Source organism: Thermobia domestica, chromosome 8 (assembly GCF_964235325.1).
Source record: "Thermobia domestica chromosome 8, izTheDome1.hap1.1, whole genome shotgun sequence".
In the NCBI taxonomy this organism is placed as follows: Eukaryota; Metazoa; Arthropoda; class Insecta; order Zygentoma; family Lepismatidae; genus Thermobia; species Thermobia domestica.
The window spans coordinates 231,485,582-231,507,519 of record NC_137461.1 but is presented as its reverse complement, the minus strand read 5'-3'; the positions used below and the strand labels follow the sequence as shown (position 1 = coordinate 231,507,519).

Sequence of the window (21,938 nt, the reverse complement as noted above, 5' to 3'; positions counted from 1 at the left end):
AGGGTTAGACCGAACACCAGAGTGATCCCGACCCACTCTCCCAACCCCCTCGTCACGTGATGGACCCCCGGTGGATGTTCGGTCGGTTCGTTCCGCCCATCAGGTACCCCAACCTCGCCGTTACCGCCTTCCTGCTCCTGGCAATGGCTGCCGCAACCCACGGGGCGCGACACCTCGACGAAGACCCATTGCTCATAGAGACTAAGAAAGGGAAAGTGAGAGGCATTACTTTGACCGCAGCCACAGGGAAACAAGTGGACGCCTGGCTGGGCATACCGTATGCTCAGAAACCAATTAGGCATCTGAGGTTCAGGCATCCACGACCCATAGACCGATGGGAGGGGATATACGAAGCAAACCAATTCCCCAATAGCTGCATGCAAATATTTGACACAGTGTTCGGGGATTTTCCCGGTGCAACTATGTGGAATCCTAATACGCAACTCAATGAAGATTGCCTTTATATTAACGTAGTAGTGCCGAAACCACGGCCGAAAAATGCCGCAGTAATGGTATGGATATATGGAGGTGGTTTCTATTCAGGGACATCCACTCTGGATGTGTATGATCACAAAACTTTGGTGTCTGAAGAAAATATTATACTTGTGTCTATGCAATACAGGGTCGCGTCTCTGGGATTCCTATTCTTTGATACCTCGGACGTTCCTGGAAATGCGGGATTGTTTGACCAATTAATGGCTCTGCAGTGGGTACACGATAATATCAAGTTCTTTGGTGGTAATCCTAACAATGTGACACTATTTGGAGAATCCGCTGGAGCTGTGGCTGTAAGTCTTCATCTGCTATCGCCGCTGAGTAGAAATCTCTTCAGTCAAGCCATCATGCAGTCCGGTTCGGCGACGGCTCCTTGGGCTATCATCTCACGGGAAGAGAGTATCTTGAGAGGTCTTAGGTTAGCAGAAGCTGTTGGGTGTCCAAGCAACCGCAACAATATCAGAGCAGCGATTGATTGCTTAAGAAAGACAAACGCTTCGGACTTAGTGAACAATGAATGGGGTACTCTAGGAATCTGTGAATTTCCTTTTGTACCAGTCATCGACGGTTCTTTCTTGGACGAGATGCCTCAGAAATCTTTGGCGGAGAGAAACTTCAAGAAGACCAGTATTTTGATGGGAAGCAATACTGAAGAGGGTTACTATTTCATCATATACTATTTGACTGAGTTGTTCAGGAAAGAGGAAAATATTTATGTTAATAGAGATGACTTTTTACAAGCTGTACGTGAACTGAATCCTTACGTAAATAACATTGCTCGCCAGGCAATCATTTTCGAATACACTGACTGGTTGAATCCTGATGATCCTATCAAAAACAGGGATGCATTGGACAAAATGGTTGGGGACTACCAGTTTACTTGCAATGTTAATGAGTTCGCGTATCACTATGCTGCTAGCGGTAATGACGTGTTTATGTACTATTTCAAACATCGGTCAGCAGGAAATCCATGGCCAAGTTGGACAGGTGTGTTACATGGTGATGAAATCAGCTACATCTTTGGGGAACCAATGAACCGAGAGAAGAATTACTTGCCGAGTGAAATAGACCTTAGCAAGAAGATGATGCGATACTGGGCTAACTTTGCGAAGACTGGGTGAGTACCACCTTTTCTATAAATTAAAAGTAAAATAACTGTTGAGTTTTCCCACTGCGTAAAATAATCGTTCTTCATTGACCTTAGGTAATATTTAATGTAAGTTCACACTATATTTACAGAGTGCAACATTTACATGTACAGCGGGGGACACTTCTAAATGGTACAGCCATATGGAGATTTACGGCTAAGGTGTACCATTTAGAAGTGTCGCCCGCTGTACATTTCCTACATTTCTACAAACACATCTAATTTTCATGAGCATAAAGGTATACCATCTACCATCTAAAGTTACATTTTGGTGGACAGTGTTCACGTAGATTGAAAGTTTTCTTCAATACAATGGACTTTGCCATCATTCGGATGTTTAGCATCCGAACTGATTCCTAGCACTACTGTTGATAATATAGAAGTCCATTCCTTTTTTGAAATTATTGTTATTGCATAATCTCGATAATAACAAATATCTAATTGAAAAATTAATGACATTTTGTAGCATTAAAATACGACAGTGGACTTTGTTTAACAGACCTCGCAATACTACCCAATCATCATTCTTGCCAACTCAACATAAAGGATTTTCGGCGGCTATATTTCAACTGCGAGATTTTGCTCGTATACAATTTTGTAATAATTGCTTTTGGCTTATTTCAAAAACTCCGCGAACAGTTCCACTTCACGAGGAGATTAAAGCAAATCCTTTTTTCAAAGTGGTCTCACCTTATCTTATGTTTTGACAAGGCCTATGAAGTTTCGAAAATTTGGTTAAAAAATAGGAAAAATCTAAAATTTTGTAAATTTTCAATAGAATCGTAGTACTTTTCGCGGTAGTGGGGAAAAGTTATACCTACGTATAGGTATTACCTGTGCGAAATTTCAAAACCCTAGAATCATAACATGTTCTGGCAGGGGGTGCAAAATTTTGAAAATTCATTGAAAAATTCAAAACATTTATCTTTTTTAATTTTTAATACTATACATTTATCACAGCATCTTTCATGGTAGTAACGAAAAGTTGCGTTTACATATTTAACTACCATAAAATGTTTCAGAACCCTGGGATAAATCTTTCTCTTCTGGCAGTTGGCCTGAACTTACATATTTTTTCTTACTAGTACTTGAACCATATTCTTTCAATCACAATTACTCATGTGTTTCAAGTAAAAGCAGCAACATTTTAGAACTACACAGTTACTAGGCTTCAAATGTTTCATTCACACAAATACCTGACAGATTAGAATATTAATGTTTATGTTTTGACAAAGAGAAAAATAAACGAATACCTTATAAAACTTATCGACTTTCAATTTCAAGTTTGTGAAAATTTTTCGCGAAGGTTTCACAATTCACATATTATACTGATCCTTGAACCTGAATGATGATATACTTTTTCTGGATTTCAAGGTAGTCCGAATGAAGTTGTCACGGTTTTCATGACCGAAAACTTTCATGGAGGCCTCCGTAACTACTTGTACAGTTCTTTCCATAGCTTTGGTAGGGCATGGGTACTCAGCGAATGACCATTCAGTTGGAACCTCTTCTTGCAGCATGGTTTGCAGATCCTAGGATGTTACGTTATTCAAGACTGGTTGTGGGGCCACTTGGATAGTCTGCCAGTTGATCATGTAAATGTAGCCCTTAGCTTCAAAATTTATTTTAGGAATGTTTAATTTGCGAACACAATCAGCTTCACCTGTTGCTTCAACTTCTCTGGCTCTTGCTTTTGTAACTCTTCGAACATGTGTTCTTTCGTCGGTTAGCATCGCAATCATAATGTTTTCTGGAGGTGCGACGAAAACCTTTCGCAAAATCACATTGTCGATTACGTCGAGGTGAGTTTTGTCCAAATATCTAGAGGTTACAATCAATTGGTGTATGTGTCGAGCTTCATCCTTAATTGAATGTTGAATTTTGATACGGAACCAGAATGGAGGATACACTCTTATAATGAACTCTACTATGATGTTTAGGCCGTCCGAAGGTTCCGTTGTAGAAACATACAGCCGTAAGATCCTATTCGCTGTTGTCAACCAGCGAGACGCGTTGGGTCGCCCTGGATCGCGTTTGGCTAAATCTACTGGACAGATTTCTGAGGAAATGGCAAGAACAATATTCATCAGATATTTTTGATCTTTGCTAGGAATGGATGGTTCAATTGAAGGCAAAGCACAATCAAATGGCTCATATGTTACTAATGGAAGCTGCTGGCAGCCGTCCAAAGACTTTCCAATGCTGCCAGAGTAAGAGGAAGTTCCAGAAATGGGGCCATCAAAGAATTGGAACAAGTGACGTAGAGGTAATTCATTAAAATGAAGAAGGTAAACGGCCCATTGAACAGGTTTGCCTAACTTTAATTCAAGGCGGCGCAGTACTCCATTATGGACTCCTGTATTCACCAGTGTTCCATAACAACCAAGCACAATAACGCTGTTGAGACCTCCAAGCATCTCTGTTGTGATATAGTTGATAATATTTTCAAAAATGTCCAGACTGGATCTAGAGGTAGGTGTAACGTGTCCAACGTAGAAAGAGGTTCTTCACAAGAGAATAATGTTCTTCTATTAATGTTTTCTGAAGTACTTCTCGCCAAGCTTTTGTCTTGACAATGTGTTATGAAGTCGACCATTAAAGTGAAGCCCTAAAATAGAACCACATGCATTTTCCAAACTCTCACTTGTTAGTTTTTTCATAGTTCGAGATCTTTCTTTTGATATTTTGCTCTTGTCAACCACTAATGTTGTATCCAATGTGCTGATTAGGCCTACGTCGTGTAAAACACCTCTGGCTATTGCGGCAATGGCTTGCAGCGATGCCCCAAATCTTTGACTTAATATGGCGGTATGTGTAAGCTTCAGTAGCATTTGGGACGACGCTGTTCGAGGCAAAGAACGTGCACTTGTACCGACGTCCACCTCCATTTTGTTTGCGTCTTCTTCCTCTGAGGATGTTGAATTTGTTGTTGTGAACTGTAACAACATTACTTTCAGAATTACAAAGAAAACCATTTGACTTTCTATTGAGACGCTTTTGAATTTTCCTCGTTTCTTGCACATCGACCGGGCCGATACATATTAGTCGCTTTGTTCTTTGATCGGTCAGAAATGCCTGTTCCTTTATTTTTCCAGAGTTCTGAAACTTTTTATAGTTGTTATATAAACGCAACTTTTCGTTACTACCATGAAAAATCCTGTGATAAATGTATAGTATTAAAAAATAAGAAAACATAAATATTGTGAATTTTTCAACGAATTTTCAAAATTTTTCACCCCCTGCCAGAACATAAGATACGGTTCTAGGGTTTTGAAATTTCGCACAGATAATACCTACCTGTAGGTACAACTTTTCCGTTCTACACCAATGTGGTCTACGATTTTATTGAAAATTTACAAAATTTTAGATTTTTCCTATTTTTTAAGAAATTTTCGAAACTTCAGAAACCTTTCCAGAACAGAAGATATTATCCTAAGTTTCTGAAATTTTGCTGCAGGGGGAGTATTTACATGCAGGCACAACTTTTCCACACTATCGCAAAGGGGTCCTCAAACTTTCGCCCCCCCAATATATATGTGTGTGTGAATTGCAATGTTTTCTTCGGTAGAGTCTATATAATAAAGTTCGGGATTTAAACTCTTCAACATTTATTACAAAATTAAAGTCCTATAAACAGTTTACAAAGTTTCTTTGTAAATGTTAAAAAAATGTTTTCAGAGTTAAAATAAGTCCTTAGTGCACAGAAGTGACTTTGGAAAAGATTCAGTTTGTCTTTAGGTGGTGTAGGTAGTGTAAATGACACCTTCACTCAATGCAGCCTCAGGAATAGAAGTAATTAGAAGATGAACATTGTTCATAGCATCCTCGGGAGACAATTAAGGAATTTCTGAGTAGCTCATGGCAGCTTAGGGACAATGGTGATTAGAAGATATTTCCTTTGCTCATGGAAGCCTCAGGAGCTGGGATTTAAAGAAGCTCTCCGTAGCCCATAGCGGCTCTAAGAGAAAGGTACTGATAGGTGACTGACCAGCTATTAAATGATACTTTTGTCCCCTTGAGGTCCTCTTTTATAGACAACTTGTTGAAGGGGAAGTTGGCTGTCTTCGTATTTCTTCCGAATCCTCTTCGTGTCTTCTTAATAGTCTCCTTCTGTTGTCTGCTGCTGTTTATGTTTGAACATAATAACACCTGTTCGTAGTGTAAGAGCATATAATTGCTTTGCGTGAGGGTATGGAACCTTAAAATGTAATTTAGAAATACTGATCTTAGTAGAGCTAACAAATATACAAAAATTAGATTAAATAAATACGTAATTTTTATTTATTTTTAAAATAAATTTATGGCACAATAACTTTTCATGATTATCGAATAATTTTCCTATTCGTTAATTTCAACCATTAAATTTTACATTAAGACATTTCTCAGTGTATAATTTTAAATTTTAATTTCAATTCTTACTTTTTTCTCACATTAAATTTTAATTTAATGATCTTTTTCTTTACCTTAATTTTAAATTTTATTCCGTTAAAGTTTTTGTTAAGTTTTCCTAAGCGTGTATTTTTCAATATAAAGCATTTGTGACAGAAATGTCCTTCCTGGCTCATAAAGACAATACAGATCTCAAAGCTAATCTTATTTAAGTTTCTGCTCTGACGATGTGGTCATATCTCAGAATTATAATGGTCATGGAGCATTTATGTGGCGAAGTGAGTTAATTTTTTTAAAAGAGAACATAAAAAGAGTTCGGTATTGTAAAATTACACACACACACACTCACATATATATCCCTTCTAGTATAGCCACCTTAAGACGTCATTGGAAGTAAAAAATATTGGACGAAACTCTCCCCGTATTTTCCTGCACAAAAGAGTTACTCTGTTTAACTACCTGAGAAAACTTTGGAGCCCATTAACCCTGCGATGACCGTTGTCATAAAAAGGAAAAGGGAAAACCACCGATGAAAGAGTAATGACCGTTACAAAGAAAAGTTGTGGACTGATCGTTAACTGTGGGCAGTAGCCACAAACACCACGTATTTCCAAGAAAACTCATCTTATTTCTTCTTGTGCACTCGTTACCCTGCCTAATGGCTCTAAAAGAAATGCTATTCGGTGTGTCTCGGATATTATTACCTGTAATAAATTAATGTTACTTCAAAAAAGTTTGTATAAAATGTTGAAACATTTGAAACAGATACAGTACTAGGAAACCAAAAGTGATATCTTTTTTTTTTCATTATGAATACTGAATTTTCGGTAAATATGTATAATAGACTGAAATCTCTGAATAGCGAACACCTATAGGACAATATTTATTTGTCCGAAATGGCAGGTGTCAGTTACAGAGAGGTTTCACACATTTAGGTTACTCACAGAGTCACAGCTCATGTGCAAATGGTATGCAGTGTACGGTAAATACATTCTTGATAAATATAGGCAAATATTGAAATACTGTATTCAATATTTGAATTACCGGGAAACAGGATGAGAGGGGATATGCAGCCATATGACAGGCTATCCACAATTCTTTTTACTCATTGAAGGTGTTTTTATTATTATTATTATTATTATTATTATTATTATTATTATTATTATTATTATTATTATTATTATTATTATTATTTATTCCGACCAGAAAGCTATTTATTGTGGACAAAGAAAAGAACATTTTTTTTATATCTAGCTTGGAACTGCTCAGTCCGGTGCCTCGTCAGATAATTGAGTTATAGAAAAGAAATTTTGGGATGAAAGAATTTTGTCTACTATACTGTACCTCAGATTTATTTTCAAATATTCTGTGAAAAATATGTATGAGTAGACAATAATTCCGAAGTATTAGATCAACGTGGAGAAAAGAAGACTGTGAATGTTAGTATCGAAGTGTTCGCAAAATGGATGGTTTTATTCCGTAATCATATATATAGGGTTATATTTTTGACGGAACAATAAAAGAAATTTGTCCATATGATAGAGGCGTCTATTAAGGGAGGTTTCATTGCGTTATTTATTCCAAATATATTGTTCTACGGGGTTATTTGTATGTAATTAAATAAATTAGTTTCGGTGATCCATCTATATTTAATTCGTTTTAACTCACATTTCAAAGTAAGTTCAAATAAATAAAAAGAAAACACTGAAACACAAAGTTTAATTATTTAATTAAAAATACAAGTTGTTCCCCAAAAGCCTTTGGCTTGTCTGCAAATTACCTAGACGCTAGCGACATCTCTTGGTGTTAGGTGAAAGACAGCGCAGCAAGTGACATCTATTGGTCTGATTGTAAACTATTAGAAATTAGCGTGAATGACACACTGTGGCATTTTGCGTTTAGATAAGTATTAAAAATATCTAAATATTTTCACTTAGATGTTTATGCAACTCTTTACTCTTATTCGTCACGGTATTCTCTAACCCCCTCCCCCTGTGATTTAGGACACATGTTCCTGAAAAACTTCCGTAAAAAATGAGTTGATTTTGGTATAATATGGTGTATATGTTAAATGAAGTTTTCCCGCAAGCTCTAGGCCTACTGCTCGGGGTTAAAATAAGACAATGACAAGGAAGTGAATTAATCTGTCTTTCCAGATTTACTATTTAAATATGTAATATTTCGTTTTAAACATCTCCGATTTTAATGAAACATAGGAAAATAGGTAAAGGATAAGGCGAAAAGAACTGCAATTACAAAAAATTCGCTCTCATCTATAATACTTAGATCTACACATCATAACTAAGTGTAAATGTTATAAAATGATTTTTTTTTTTAATTTTACGTCCCAAAATTGCGCACCTAGGCTAAGGTCCATAGTGATCATGTCAGTAAATAAAATAGTGGGATGAAGGAAGTGCGAGAAGAACCCGGAGGGAACCCACGAACACAGTGTTTCTCTAACACTAAGCCAACTTGGCGCGAAGCTAGGATCGAACAAGGATCTCACGTGTCAAAGATGACAATTCTACAACTAAGCGAACGCGACTTCCGGCATGAATTTCTGTTTTCTGTTCCATTTCGTTTTTTAAATGTTAGACACAACTTTAGTTGGTAGGAAGCAATATTCACACGAATACGATCAAATCGGGTGTTCAGTGGTGATTTCGGGAGCTACGAAATTTCCCCCTCTCTCGGAGCATTTCACTGTTCAGGATCAACCAGGATTACTAATATTTTCATAGTATTACTTTCACTCCTCGTTCATGTAAAATCCCCCCGGAGGAAATCTTCTGAAGTCATCACTGGGTGTTACATCCGTACAAGTGTGTTATTTTCGTAACGAAACGCACCAACCACCATGAATCATTTGATATGAAAATGAAATGAAATCATTGTTTAACGTCCTATGATTATACCTGTAAGGCTAATGATGAAGGAGGAACTGATGGAATGAGAATGTGGAGGAAAACAGGAGTAATTCGAGAAAACCCACAGATACGATGTTGTCAACCACAAATTTATTACCACTAAGGCCCCATGAATTCCTTTGAAAGACGGTCTCTGAAATTTACCTGCTGAAAATGCGCACAATCCTGTGCTCTACTGGTGGTAGCGAGATTCGGTTCAATAACAATATGGCTATTTGCCAATAGGGACTCACAAGGGCACAGACTCACTATATCTTCAATGGACCACGCACTCACTAATCCTAATGAGACACACGCTAGGTGATTTTGGACTCACTCTTCTCAATAAAATTCTCATTAGCTTGATCTCGTGCTCATTAACATCATTGTTCTCTCGTTTACTAAGGGCTTCCTATTCTCACTGAAGCTCAATATTGTACTCGCTCTCACTAGCCTCATTGGAGATCGTGCTCGCTCAAACTCCACGTCTGGGTTTCGTTATCACTTACGTGCTTATATTTATTCAGCTCGACATCGATTAAGACCGAGAGCCGAATTAATGAGCTTGGACGTCTCTAATCACGGTGGCCAAGGAGGCTCGGGCCCTAGTACGTTTTCCTTGTAATTGTATTTTTAAATTTTAATTGATGTAGGTTTATAAAAGGGCTTATCTTTTGGGATTTCGGGATTTTTAAGGTAAATTTTAGACTTTAAGTCAAGCAGCTACTGCATTATCATTATTTATCCTAGGATTTTAGTTCGTATTTCATTCTCTTCAGAATACAACCACCTTCGAATGGCACCATTCATGTGTCTAATCATATACGTGAAAAGGGGAATTCGAGAAAAATGGGGACTTTTTTCTTTAAAAATAGCTTTTTTGAAAGTTTAGGCATTTTTGGACCTACTCTATGTTAACGAACAGATCTCAACGAGGAGAGGAGAGAAGAAGGAGAAAACAAGAAACAACACGTGCATTTTGTCTGATGATCATATCGATGACATGTGTGTTCTTAAATCCCATAAAACCTTTTAGGCAGCATTTGTGAGAGAACAAAGTAAGCCTTTTTACGTTGTATTCTTGAAGGCCAAACAGATGACGTCATGACCCCACCAACTTGACGAGCTCCTTCTCAAAACACATATGACCTGTTTCGCAATTCATGTACGACTGAATAATTAAAAGAATACAGCAGTAATGGATGTTAAATGAGCTTTTTAAAACAATACACACATATGCTATTTACGTACATGAAAACCCGAAAGGGTTGAAGACGGGAGTGTCATATAAACACAAGGCAATTGTTCTGTTGAGGATAGCTGTGGTATATAAACACAACATCTGGATGGAAAGGATGGTGTGCTTTATAACTCCTAATTGAGTTTAATATGTCAAATGGAAAGGGACCTGAACTTTTCGTTTTAATATAACAAGAAGAAGTTGCGAAAAGCAAAATAAATCTTACAAATACCTCTAGAAATATTGAAGAAGTAGTTTCGTGCTGTATTTGAATCTGAATTAACGCTAATTTGAGCAATTTGTTAGAAAAGCACCGAATTTTACCTAATACACAAATAAAATCGTGAAATAGCATTACTTAATTAAAAATCTAATGTTCCAAGAGCTGGACAACTTTAAACATACTGCCAAGTTCTTATTGCAGAAACTGGATATTCTTATGGAAACAGGTCCTATAAAGAAACGTTTCAACTATTCAATCCTAAAGTATATTCTGAAAAATAACTCGAAATCAGAAATACTACATCAGCTGAAAAATATAAGGTTGATGAAGACAATCCATCTCAAGAGCTAAGCCTCCTTTAAAAAAAGAAAAGAAAAAGAAAGAAAGAAAAAAAAGAAAAAGGTATTGTGATGGGTTCGTTTAAATACAGAAACATTGAACTTTGAAAAAAACCTCTGTGCAGTCGATATTGTATAGGCCTACAAAGAGTATGCTGCTTACGGTGTTCAAGCAACCTTATGCCCTCGAACGATGAATATGAAAGATTTTTCTTGAAATACAAAGATTTTTCTTAGTGTCATTGAGAAGGCAAAATCTCTCAGAGCTTGTGGAAGCATTAACAGTTTTGTTCCTTGAGAAGTGAGAACAGGAAAGAGACTGCATGCATGTTCAGTATGAAATGAAACATAAAATTATGCTAATCAGAAAACTTTTTTTTGTAAACTTAAATTTGTGCTTGTAAATGTTCCATTGTAGATTTGTGGATGGGGCACTTATAATATTTTTTTTCTATTTGTAAGTGAACTTCACAAAATATTAAATTAGATTCTGTGTAATGAAAAGTTTGAAGTGGTTTCGTACGAAACATTATCCACATTTTCCGCAGAATTCATGTGAGGATCGCTATGAAGTTCGTACCCATTGGTCAGATAAATTTGTTGACGCTTGGTTAAATTGTCTAAAAATATTTTTTAATAAGAAACAAAAAAATAAAACGCAAAATAACGCCGAATTCGGGTTTAAATAAATAACCGAACTTAAGTGGAAAACAAAACGGAAAGTTCAAGTCAATAAAAATGTCTTATTCAATATCCAATCAAAGGCTTTGCTTTCAGGGCTTTTTTTTTTTTTTACTTTCTTTCTATGTGTATCTGTGAGTGTTAGTCTGAAGGAAGACTGATAACCCCTTTTAAGGTCAGTTCGGGAGACTACTACAAGAGAATTACATTGTTCTTCATTTTACAGTTATGTCATCGATATGTTTCTTAAATTAAAATACATGAACTGATTTATTAGTCTCTCTTTTCAGATGGTTTTCATAACCATAGATTTAATTTTAAAGGCTATGTCAGTTGCTTTCTACAAAATATAAGTTAAACAAAGGAACGCAAGAGCTTACATAATTTTAATAAGGCGATTGTCAAAGCTCAGAATGACAAAGAACACTTTCTGCAGAAACTTCTTTCGTTAATGAATAGCACAGGGAAAGTTTCGCCTTAACTACTGAACGCCGCAATATGAGAAGCATGAGCTTCCCTTGTGTTTTATGTCAGTAATAAATCTAACGAGAATGATTCTCACAAGGCTGCATATTGCCTCTTTTTGGATATACGTGCTTCTGGAGCAACATTAAGAGTTCACGCGAGTGGCAACTTCGGCAGAGGTTCTCAACACGTACCACAAGTCCTCCAACCAAGATGTTGCTTTAGAACGCTTCTGTTTCAGTACAGTGTCACTGAGATTATTGTCTAGTTCTTTCACAAAGAACCAGTTGAGAATGATCCAAGAGCATTGCCAGAACGAACTTAAAAAGAATTATTTTTTCTTATTAACTTCTGCAGGCTTTATACCAACTGTTCTATGTACTTTATTATTATACTCATTAACAAATTCTTGTAATCTATCTATCCATTTATAATTTCCTTCAGTACTAAATTTTTTTCCACATGTTTTGTTGAAGAGTTCTGTCAAAATATTCTACCATATGTTGTTTTACGAAGACGCATGCTCAAAATGGAGGGCTCAAAATTGAAAAATTCGCAAAATATCATCTCTATATGACTTATATGGTTCCCCAGATATAGCTCCTTAAATTTCCTGAAATCCAAACTTTTTTGGCCAGTATCTGGGGAACGGTGGCCAAGTGACCAGTGGCCACCGGTTATTGTTTGGTACTAAAATTTTCACTATCCTCTTAGGTATTGATCAACACAAATATGATCTCTCTACGACTTGTTTCCGGAGGTATGGTTCCTTAAATCCCCGAAATCGAAACTCTTTGGCTAATACGTATTTCGGGAACAGTAAGAGTGACGTAAAAATTTCCGTCACTTCTTTGAGATAGTTTTTTTTGAGCTCCATCGAATAGAAGGCTCAAAATTGAGTAATTAGCAAATAACAGATATATACAAACACACACACACAAGGACAGAAAATTCAGTAACCAACTTTTTAAGTTCATTGAAAATGATAAAGAATGAATATGATGTGGTGTATTAAAGAAGTAAAAAAATGGTTGCAGTATTATTTTCTACTGATCAAAGAAATACGCAAAATTTTGTAATCATGAAAGAAATTTAAAATTATATATACTAAAGCCCCTATACACGTTCCATCAATCCTCAGAGAAACAACTGTACAATAAGTCCCTACATGGCGTCTCCAGATAATGCTCTTGCTATTGTGAGATTGTTTATTGCTACGAAATGTAAAAATTCTGGTCGTGCTAAGAGGAAATTCTTATGTTATACTTGTTCTTAAATAACTGTTTCTTATTGTCATCTGGATGTATTTGGCTTAATATCATATCTTCACTAAACACGTGTACACAGTTTCTCTTTCTCCCTTACCAATGTAATGCTTACTTTTTACCGGCCACAAATATAATTCACTTTCCTAGATTTTTATCAATTATTCCAAACACAGACGCGACATTATTATATACACATGAAAAACGAACACAACTGAAGAGGAATTCGTTTCAACCATCATACACGCAACGGTCAATCTGTGCAGTTACAACTCCGCAGATTTTTCAGAATCGTTTTCCGCCTCGATCATGGCTGCCTGAACAGTCCATCTCAATCAACTACACAGTTTTCTCCTACTCGCATCCTCTATCCTCTATCTCATCCTATATCACAGCAACCATGCATATCTTCAAGGTTTGATTTTTTTTAGTTATTTTTTTGAGGATCGCCGGAACGTGTGTGGCTGCTTTGAAACTGTCTCTAGCGGAATTAGCAAACATTTTCGTAAAAATAGATTTTCGATTAACGAAGCTATGCTAAAAGTAAATATATAATTAAATGCACCATCTAATGCATATACTGAACATATTGAGATAAAATAAAATGCTGCACGCACCTTATTCAATTACACTGTTGATTTCTGCTACGCACGAAATTTATAATGAACACGAAAAAAAAAAACTATTGTAGTGTACTGAAACAAAGGTAATTAAGTATAACAAATTTTACAATATTATTAGCATTTAATGGAAACAACCCACAGTTGAGACATGTACTAATCCATAAACATCATTGACGTGAACCAAGTCACATGGATGACTGCAATCACCATTCGTAAATTATGAGAAAATCGAGATTTTTTTTGTAAACCTAAATTATGACGGTACACGATACTCAGGACATTTATTAATATGAAACTAATACTGAAGTTCATATTAATAAATCTTTTCACTATAACACTAACAAGATAATAGTATTCAGCAGGCATATTATGTAAGTTTAGAGGGAGAGTTTATGGGGTGGACCAACCACAAAGGACTTTAGTGGCGTCGAAGGTCGTGCGAGACAATGTGTAACATTTTCACGAGAATCGAATAGCCACATTCAATTGAGAATCTCGTTCATCATACATTATCAATATAAAAATATACACACACAATCTGTTTTAACGGTAACCAAATTATTAAGTACTAATCATCATGAACATCCTAGGTATTTTACCATTATTGGCAGATTACTTGCCGCAACTGAGAAGCTCCCGTGCTCCATGGTCTTTCGCTAATCTCTTCGTCTTCATGTAGGCTAATATTTTTCTGTTTTGTTGTCGTCCATTAATTATGACCTTCGCCTCCTTCTCTTTCCTGCCACCATACTCTTTAGCACGTCCTCCATGATATACAGTGACCCAAGCAGTTTCTGTTCCTCTTCTTAATCTTAATAATACATAAAATTGTTCTTTCCTCCCGCAGAATTTCCAACACCCTCTTATTTGTTTTTTGCTCGACCTAGTTAATTGTCTGCACTCTTTTCCGCACCCACATTTCGAAAGTTTCCAGTCTTTCTTCATCACTTTTGTGTAATGTCCATGTTTCCACCCTATATAGTACAATACTCCACACGAAGCATTTTAGAAGCCTTTTTGTGAATTCTTTCTTTAGATATGAAAATGCTTTTAAAAAATCTAATTATTTGCCACTTTAGTGGGAAACTTGACTTTTCTTGTTCTGAACTAGTCTCTCAATATACGGTGTTACACTGGACGTTTTTAAGCGGGAGATGTTTTCAAGGTAACCATGAGTTATCTAGGCGAGGAAATCAGCTCAGCTTAAACGATTACGTAAGAAATACATTTTCAATAACGGGTCAGGCAATCTCGATGAAACGGTTTAGTGGACCGGTAGCGACTATTTCATATGGCTGGATTGTATAATATGGTTGATGAGGTATAGACCAAAATTGTGGTTAACTCCTACACTTTAATGTTTGTGTAATTGTCATTGAGCGGAACAAAATTACGTGTTTAACATGGCAAATTCTGATGATTAGTTTTCGAAAAAAATCGAAAAATAATGTCATTTGTTGCCAATCTCATGAAAATGATAGTTTTTTTTTATTCTGATAGAATAGATTTATCTATTTATTTATTAGTCAACTCTATATGATAAATATTCACTGTAAAATAGCAGATGGTACATTCTTTGATTTCTCTTAACAGTGGTGAACATTCTGTTAAATGTCATGTAGGCGTACGTACTACAAACTAATGAATTGTAAAAATGCAATGAATTCAGAAAATTAAGGCAAAGTAAAGTTTAAAATATATGAAATTTGTTCTGATACGTACAATATCTGGTTAAATCTAAAATATCAAAATAGAATAATGACCGAGCTGTTAGATAAAACCTACGTAATAATAAGAAGAGATGGCACACATCTCTGAATATGGTTATTAGAACTCTGTATCTTTAGTCAACCTTTTGAAGTAGTAACTACGGGAGAATGGGCTTTCAATACACGGGAGCTGAAGGTAGTACTGCGAAATTACTGGAAAACCACTTTCAACAGATCAATTATGTGTCCCACTGTTAAATTTCTAATTTTGTGATTTTTTTTAATTCCCAGAAATCATTAGTGAAATCACTATTCCAAACTACACTCATGTGCAAAACTTAAGAATAATGCTATTTGCATGATTTATTGCACTCAGAGAATGGTGAATCAGCCATATATTTATGGAATGTGGAATTGCAAATAGATACAGTCTGAAAACACTGGAAGAGAATGCACAAAACGGGCAACAGAAACGAACATGTATGGGCATAGGAAAATTCGGAAATAGGCCAATGTGGTTTTTCGAGGGTTAAGCGTAAGATACAGGACATCAATATTGTGTGTGATCGCTCCGCACTGCAACACATGCACCAAAATGTGATTGCATGCTGAGAATGAGATTATAAAGATGTGGCTGGGGTATGTTTTGCTATTCCTGTACAAGTGCCTTTCGAAGCTCAGGAGTGGATCTTGGAGCCATTTGACGACGTGCAATTCGTCTGCCAAGCATGTCCCACGCATGCTCTCGATGGGGTTCAAGTCCGGTGAGCAGCTGGGCCAATCGAATCGCCTGATATCCTGGTGCTCAAAGTACTCATCCACTAGGGCAGCGCGATGGGGACGTGTGTTATCAACCATTAGAATGAAATCAGGACCCACTGCGCCCTGAAACAGACGAACGTATTGATCCAAGATGTCATCCCGATAAATTGCACCAGTGACGGTATCACGTGGGAAAACATGCAGAGGTGTACGGGACCCCAGGATGATCCCATCCCATACCATAATTCCGCCGCTCCTGTACTGGTCTACAGCAGTCATGTTAGCTGGAAGGAATCGTGTTCCTGGTTCTCTCCAGGTGAACACACGTCGAGAATCACTGGTGAGACTGAACCTGGATTTATCTGTTAACAGGACATGACGCCATTGTTCCGGGGTCCATATGTGATGTTCTATGGACCAAGTCAACCGAACTCTTCTTTGATGTAGGGTCAATGGAACACACTTTGCTGGTCTTCTGGTGTTCGTCAGCTAACCGTCTGTACACTGTAAGTCTTGACACTAACGTTCCTGTAGCAGCTGCAAGGTCCCTAGAAAGATCTGAGGCGGTGCTGTGTCTGTTCCGCCTGGCAGCTAGACGTAAGTAACGGTCTTCCTGGTCACTGGTACTCCTTGTACGACCTCCGCCGAACCTCCGAGAGACGTTTTCAGCTCTTTGGAATGTCACCAGATCCTCGAGATGACACCCAATTCACGAGACGCGTCCATCTGGTTCTGACCCCTCTCGAGTCGCCCGATGATTCTTCCACGCATAACATCATCAATATGGTCGCTTTCCGCCATTCTCCTACACGTACACTAGCACTATGTCAAGTGATGTAGCTTTGACTCACAAGTCTCTAACGTCTCGAACACAAGGGCTTGCGTGTTGAAACAGCGCTCATCAACCATCGTTCAATGGGTGTATACAGCATCACCAAGCGGCAACATCAGGAGTTACGTGTGTCAAGCAGTCAGGTATGTGTCATAGGATAAATTATATGAATTTACCATACTCTCCAAAACTGTTGTCTACGTATTTTCACATTATTCTTAAGTTTTGCACATGAATGTATATTTTTGGTTACCAGAAGGAACATTTCGTCTTTAATTAATATGACTGTACTAAAAATAATCGTTTCACTTGCCTTCGCCCCTTCCCGCTGCTAGTGGCTAGCACGCGTACTTATGACTCGGTTCTCCGGTGGGAAAATCTTTTAAAAAATTGAAGCGTTACTGTGTTTTGGATTTCACCTTCTTAAACCTTCTTTCACCTTCTTTGAATTTCATGTATTGCGGTATGATTCAGGTCCACGTCTCATATAGCCTTGGCGCTAAAATATTGCTAAACTCCAATCTACCATGTGCCTACTGCAAGCTTTGACATTAATGTGACTCTTACAATTTTAGTGCGATTCACAGAGATAAGTTGATAAACGTAATGAAACTTATATATAGTTAAGGCTATCATACATCCAGAGAGTGAAATCGGAACATTTTTCTGAAACTTTCCAACTAAATGATAGTAAGTTAAGAACATGTTGCAATATTTGGCCATTTATCTATTAAATTATACATGTTGGCAATAGATCTTACAAATTTTATAAGAAACATATAACAATAAGTTTCTTAAATAAAAGATCTGACTGTTTGTCCTTTAGGCTAACAATTAATATATCAGCTAGTCTAACGAGTTATATCAGTGGTGATCCTTTCGCACACGACAGCGTTAGTATTCTAAATCGCAGGGTATATTAGTCGCAGTGGATAATATCTAACGTCATTTTATAGTTAACTTTTGTTCGGTTCACTTGGGTCTAGGTATCGCTTCTCAGGTCCGGATCACCCGAGTGGCGGATCTGGTCTCGGTAACCCAGACACGTGATTGAGTCCTACAGACCCGTGACTCGGAAAAATCGGTCTGACTCGGTAACGCTGATAGATCTGTGACCTGATATGATGTGGACAAATCTGTGACCCGGAGACGACGAAACATCATCACACATTGGAAAGTATGTATGAAGCTGCTAATATATAGCAATTATAACAAACATGGTTCTCTTCTTCCTCTCTCTCCGCCTCTTTCTCTAAACCTTCAGTTTCGTTCTTTCTTATTAAGTCCGTACGTGTCTGTCAAAACATTACACTGAAAGATAACTACAAAGTTCATCAGAGTATAAATGCATGAGAATAAAAAAGAAAACCTGTACATTTTTCTTATGAAGGATCGTTAAAGTTCAATCGAGCGGGCCTGTAAAACTTGTTGTGCTACAAGCTATAAGAGACACCGCTGAACCCGAATATCGTGAGCCGTTCTATCACTAGTGCATATGTATAGAATCAATATTTAAAGCATAAAATGCATAAATATTTTAAAGAGCAATTTGTGGATGGATATAGAAAACAACAGACACTTTCACCTTAATCATGTAGAATAAGTATGCAAGATGGTGAAGGGTAGTTCCAGACATATGAGAAGCAAGAAATGAAAAAAAGGAATTTAATACCATCCCGTGTTACGAGCACTTCAGTAAAATAAATTCAGTTTCCTGGTGGCTGTGTATCGCCTTTGTACCATATTTGTTTATCTAATAACTCCTCAAATATATGCCAATTCATGCTTTGCACATATAGATCATATATTTTGGTAAATTTGAATAGTAATACCTGGGTCTGTTGTGGTAGTATATACCGTAACAATTCTTGCCACGATACTTTTGTAAGAAGCGAAGATTGTTTGACATAATGCGGTTTTTCATGTGATCCTGCTAAAAAGAAGTCTATGGAGGTCAAATTCGGAGCGTTGAGCCTAGTCACCTGGCATCTATTTCCTTTCCTATCTTTCTCAGTAACTTCTTGTTCCTATGTGCACTACAAAGTACAAGGTTTAGGTCTCTTTCTCGTAGCAAGATACTTTTCGCATAGGATAAATACTCATAAGAAAAGAACAATCATTTTTAGGTCCTATATCTACCTAGGAGTTAGCAAAACTTCATGTAAAAGAAAGAACTTAAGACCAAATTTCATTATTATACATTTCGTTTATTAATAACACTCACCTAAATCTCCATACATCGTCAGATTTATAAAGATTTAACAAATAAATACTTGAGTTGTAAATAGCTAAAAATAAATTACTGGTAACAATGTCGAAATTCGAGAATACGTATAATGGGACGAGAGAAGAGTTTGAAAATACAGTAGGTACACTCATGTCCAAAATGATTGTCGCATACCTAACTCTCTTCTTGTAAGAATATAATTTGATAATGATTTTGCAGGGTATTTTTTAATACTGATACTATGTGTACAATCGGAAAATGTATATTGATGGTAAATTTCATAGGAAAAGAATTATAAATACGAAAATTAGAATGAGTAAAACAAAATGTTGCTAAATGGACAAGCAAGTTTTATTTTTGTTTTATTGTTCTTATTTACTGCTTTTTTCACACGAAATTTGCCACATACATGTCTTTTGCCGATTATACAAACACTAACATTATAAGAAATACCGGGCAAATTCGTTATCAAATTATATTCCTACAACAACATATTTATAGACATGCGACAATAATTTTGGACATGAGTGTACATAGGCTACGATAGTTCGAGCCATTGTCCCATTGTCCACTTGTGCAGTATCGAAGACAATCGGCAAAGCAAGCAATTGTGTTAAAGTATTGATTTAACTTTTCTAATGCATGTTTATAAAACTTGATCAACGCTTTTGGATTTTAAAAAAAAAAGATTCATAGTAAGAATGCACGTTAGTATCATGAAGGGTGTTCGTACATTTACTTTATCAATTTATAATTTTTATACTATGGCTTATGTAACACTAAAACAGTGTTTGAGAACTAGAACTTGGGTGGCCTAGTATTGCTCACGAGACCCAAAAAATTTCTCGTCTTCGAAACCAGACAAAAATTATAATAATCCTTTCTCGTCTCTAATTTAAAAAATCACTTATCGCGAGAATCAAGACCAGGCGAGAAATTTCTCATCTTGTGGACAACAACACTAGTTCAATTTAACTCAGTAATCTTACAAAGACTTAACCATTAGAATGTTACTTGATTATCTGATGTCAAAATATGGTCAAAACATCCGACAATTTTGGATAGAAGTTAAAACTAGTAGAGCGTCGATTATCCGAAGTAATTGGGGGACATGGGTGTTCGGAAAACTGGTTTGTTCGGATAATCGAACTGTACATGTTTATTTGCCAAAAAGAAGTACTGTACCGTAACTTTATTCATAAAAAGAAGTGTGCTGTTTGTTGAAACACAGCGACTGGCGGCTTGGCCGGTCAGCAGCGCCTTATGAAGGCCCCATTAGAAACAATGTTACGCCAGCGGTGGCTCAGTGCGGCGACTACTGTGGGAAACTTGGTTTGGGAGTGAGGGGGATGATGGACGGTAGGGTGGGAGAGTAACAGGTGCGAGCGAGTTGAGTTGATTTTGGTGTAGCGTCCCTTTCAGCAGCAAGGCTATATGAGACGTGGACCTACTGATTAACGTGGAATCCGAACCACATGAGCTCCAGCCGGGAATCGAACCCGGATCTCCCACGCCAAAGGCGCGTACGCTAACTGCTTAGCCACTAGGGAGCTCAAAACAGGTGCGAGCGAGTACACAGTTCGGTTAAGCGGTCGTTCGGTTGACCGACGTTCGGTTAATCGACGCTCTACTGTATTTATTTAATCCCATTCTGCTCTAACCCTGGCTGTAAGTTTAAACGATATAGTTTTTGCGACAGTTTGGAATAGAGGGAGAGAATATTTTATAAATTGAATAAAGTGATTTTTTTTTCAAGAAAAATATAAAATTTAAATTTAAAAAAAATCTCCGCTGATAAGTAATGACGTAAGCATTTCCCCTAGTAAAGCGAATGCTAAATTTAATGACAGTGCAAAAGGTTGAAAAAAGGAAAAAAAAAAAGAAAATGAACGACTAAGAAGGGATGGGGGAAAGCCCATCATGCATGGAGTGAGAAGCAGAGAATCGATTTGGTCACTAAAATACAAGGGATGTGGGCTTAATTACTCGAGCCTGGCAGTAACAACCGAAAACACATGATGATGCACGGAGAAACCAGTGTTTGTTTTTATTTCACAGAAGGATTAAAATAAAACTGAAAAATGTATTAGTTTGGTAATGAAATGTTTTTTTTTTTCAATTGTATAATAGAAATCTCCTTCTATCATGTTAAATTATTATAGTTCATGTTCAAAATATAAAACGACATCCACGTTTATGGTATAACGTTAAAGGAGACGGATAGTTAATAAGAGTAAGTGATTATAAAAGAAACCGATGGAATTAGAATGTGGGAGGAAACTGAAAATCACCGACAGGATGTTGTCCAACACAAATTCCCGTGGCCAGAGATGGAACTAAGGACTCCTCGCATCAGAGGGGAGAGCTATATCATTGAGCCACACATGTTAAAGATATGTTTCAATTTTGGCATTAACTATATATCTATATAGAGGAAACTCGCTAAACTAGGAGAGAATCCAAATTCCAACCTCTTACGTACGAAGGGTGTTCAACAATTATTGTCCCTGACATAGAAGATCTGCCAGTTTTCCACATAGTCCCCACCTCACTGTAATGCACTTCTCCTATCTATGTTCTAGAGCACAAATACCGGTACCAGCTTCGAAGAAACCTTATGGTTGTGCTAGACG

At 36.9% G+C, this 21,938-nt stretch overlaps 1 protein-coding gene across 1 annotated transcript in view; it reads left to right on the top strand.

The window, feature by feature from the left end:
• The window catches only part of LOC145693486 (acetylcholinesterase-like), a 95,443-nt gene continuing 73,505 nt past the window's right edge, over positions 1–21,938 (top strand). The window contains exon 1 of the mRNA XM_081769527.1: positions 1–1,612. Within this exon, the coding sequence (XP_081625653.1) occupies positions 60–1,612 (1,553 nt within the window). The 5' untranslated portion in view covers positions 1–59. The remainder of the gene's footprint in view (positions 1,613–21,938) is intronic.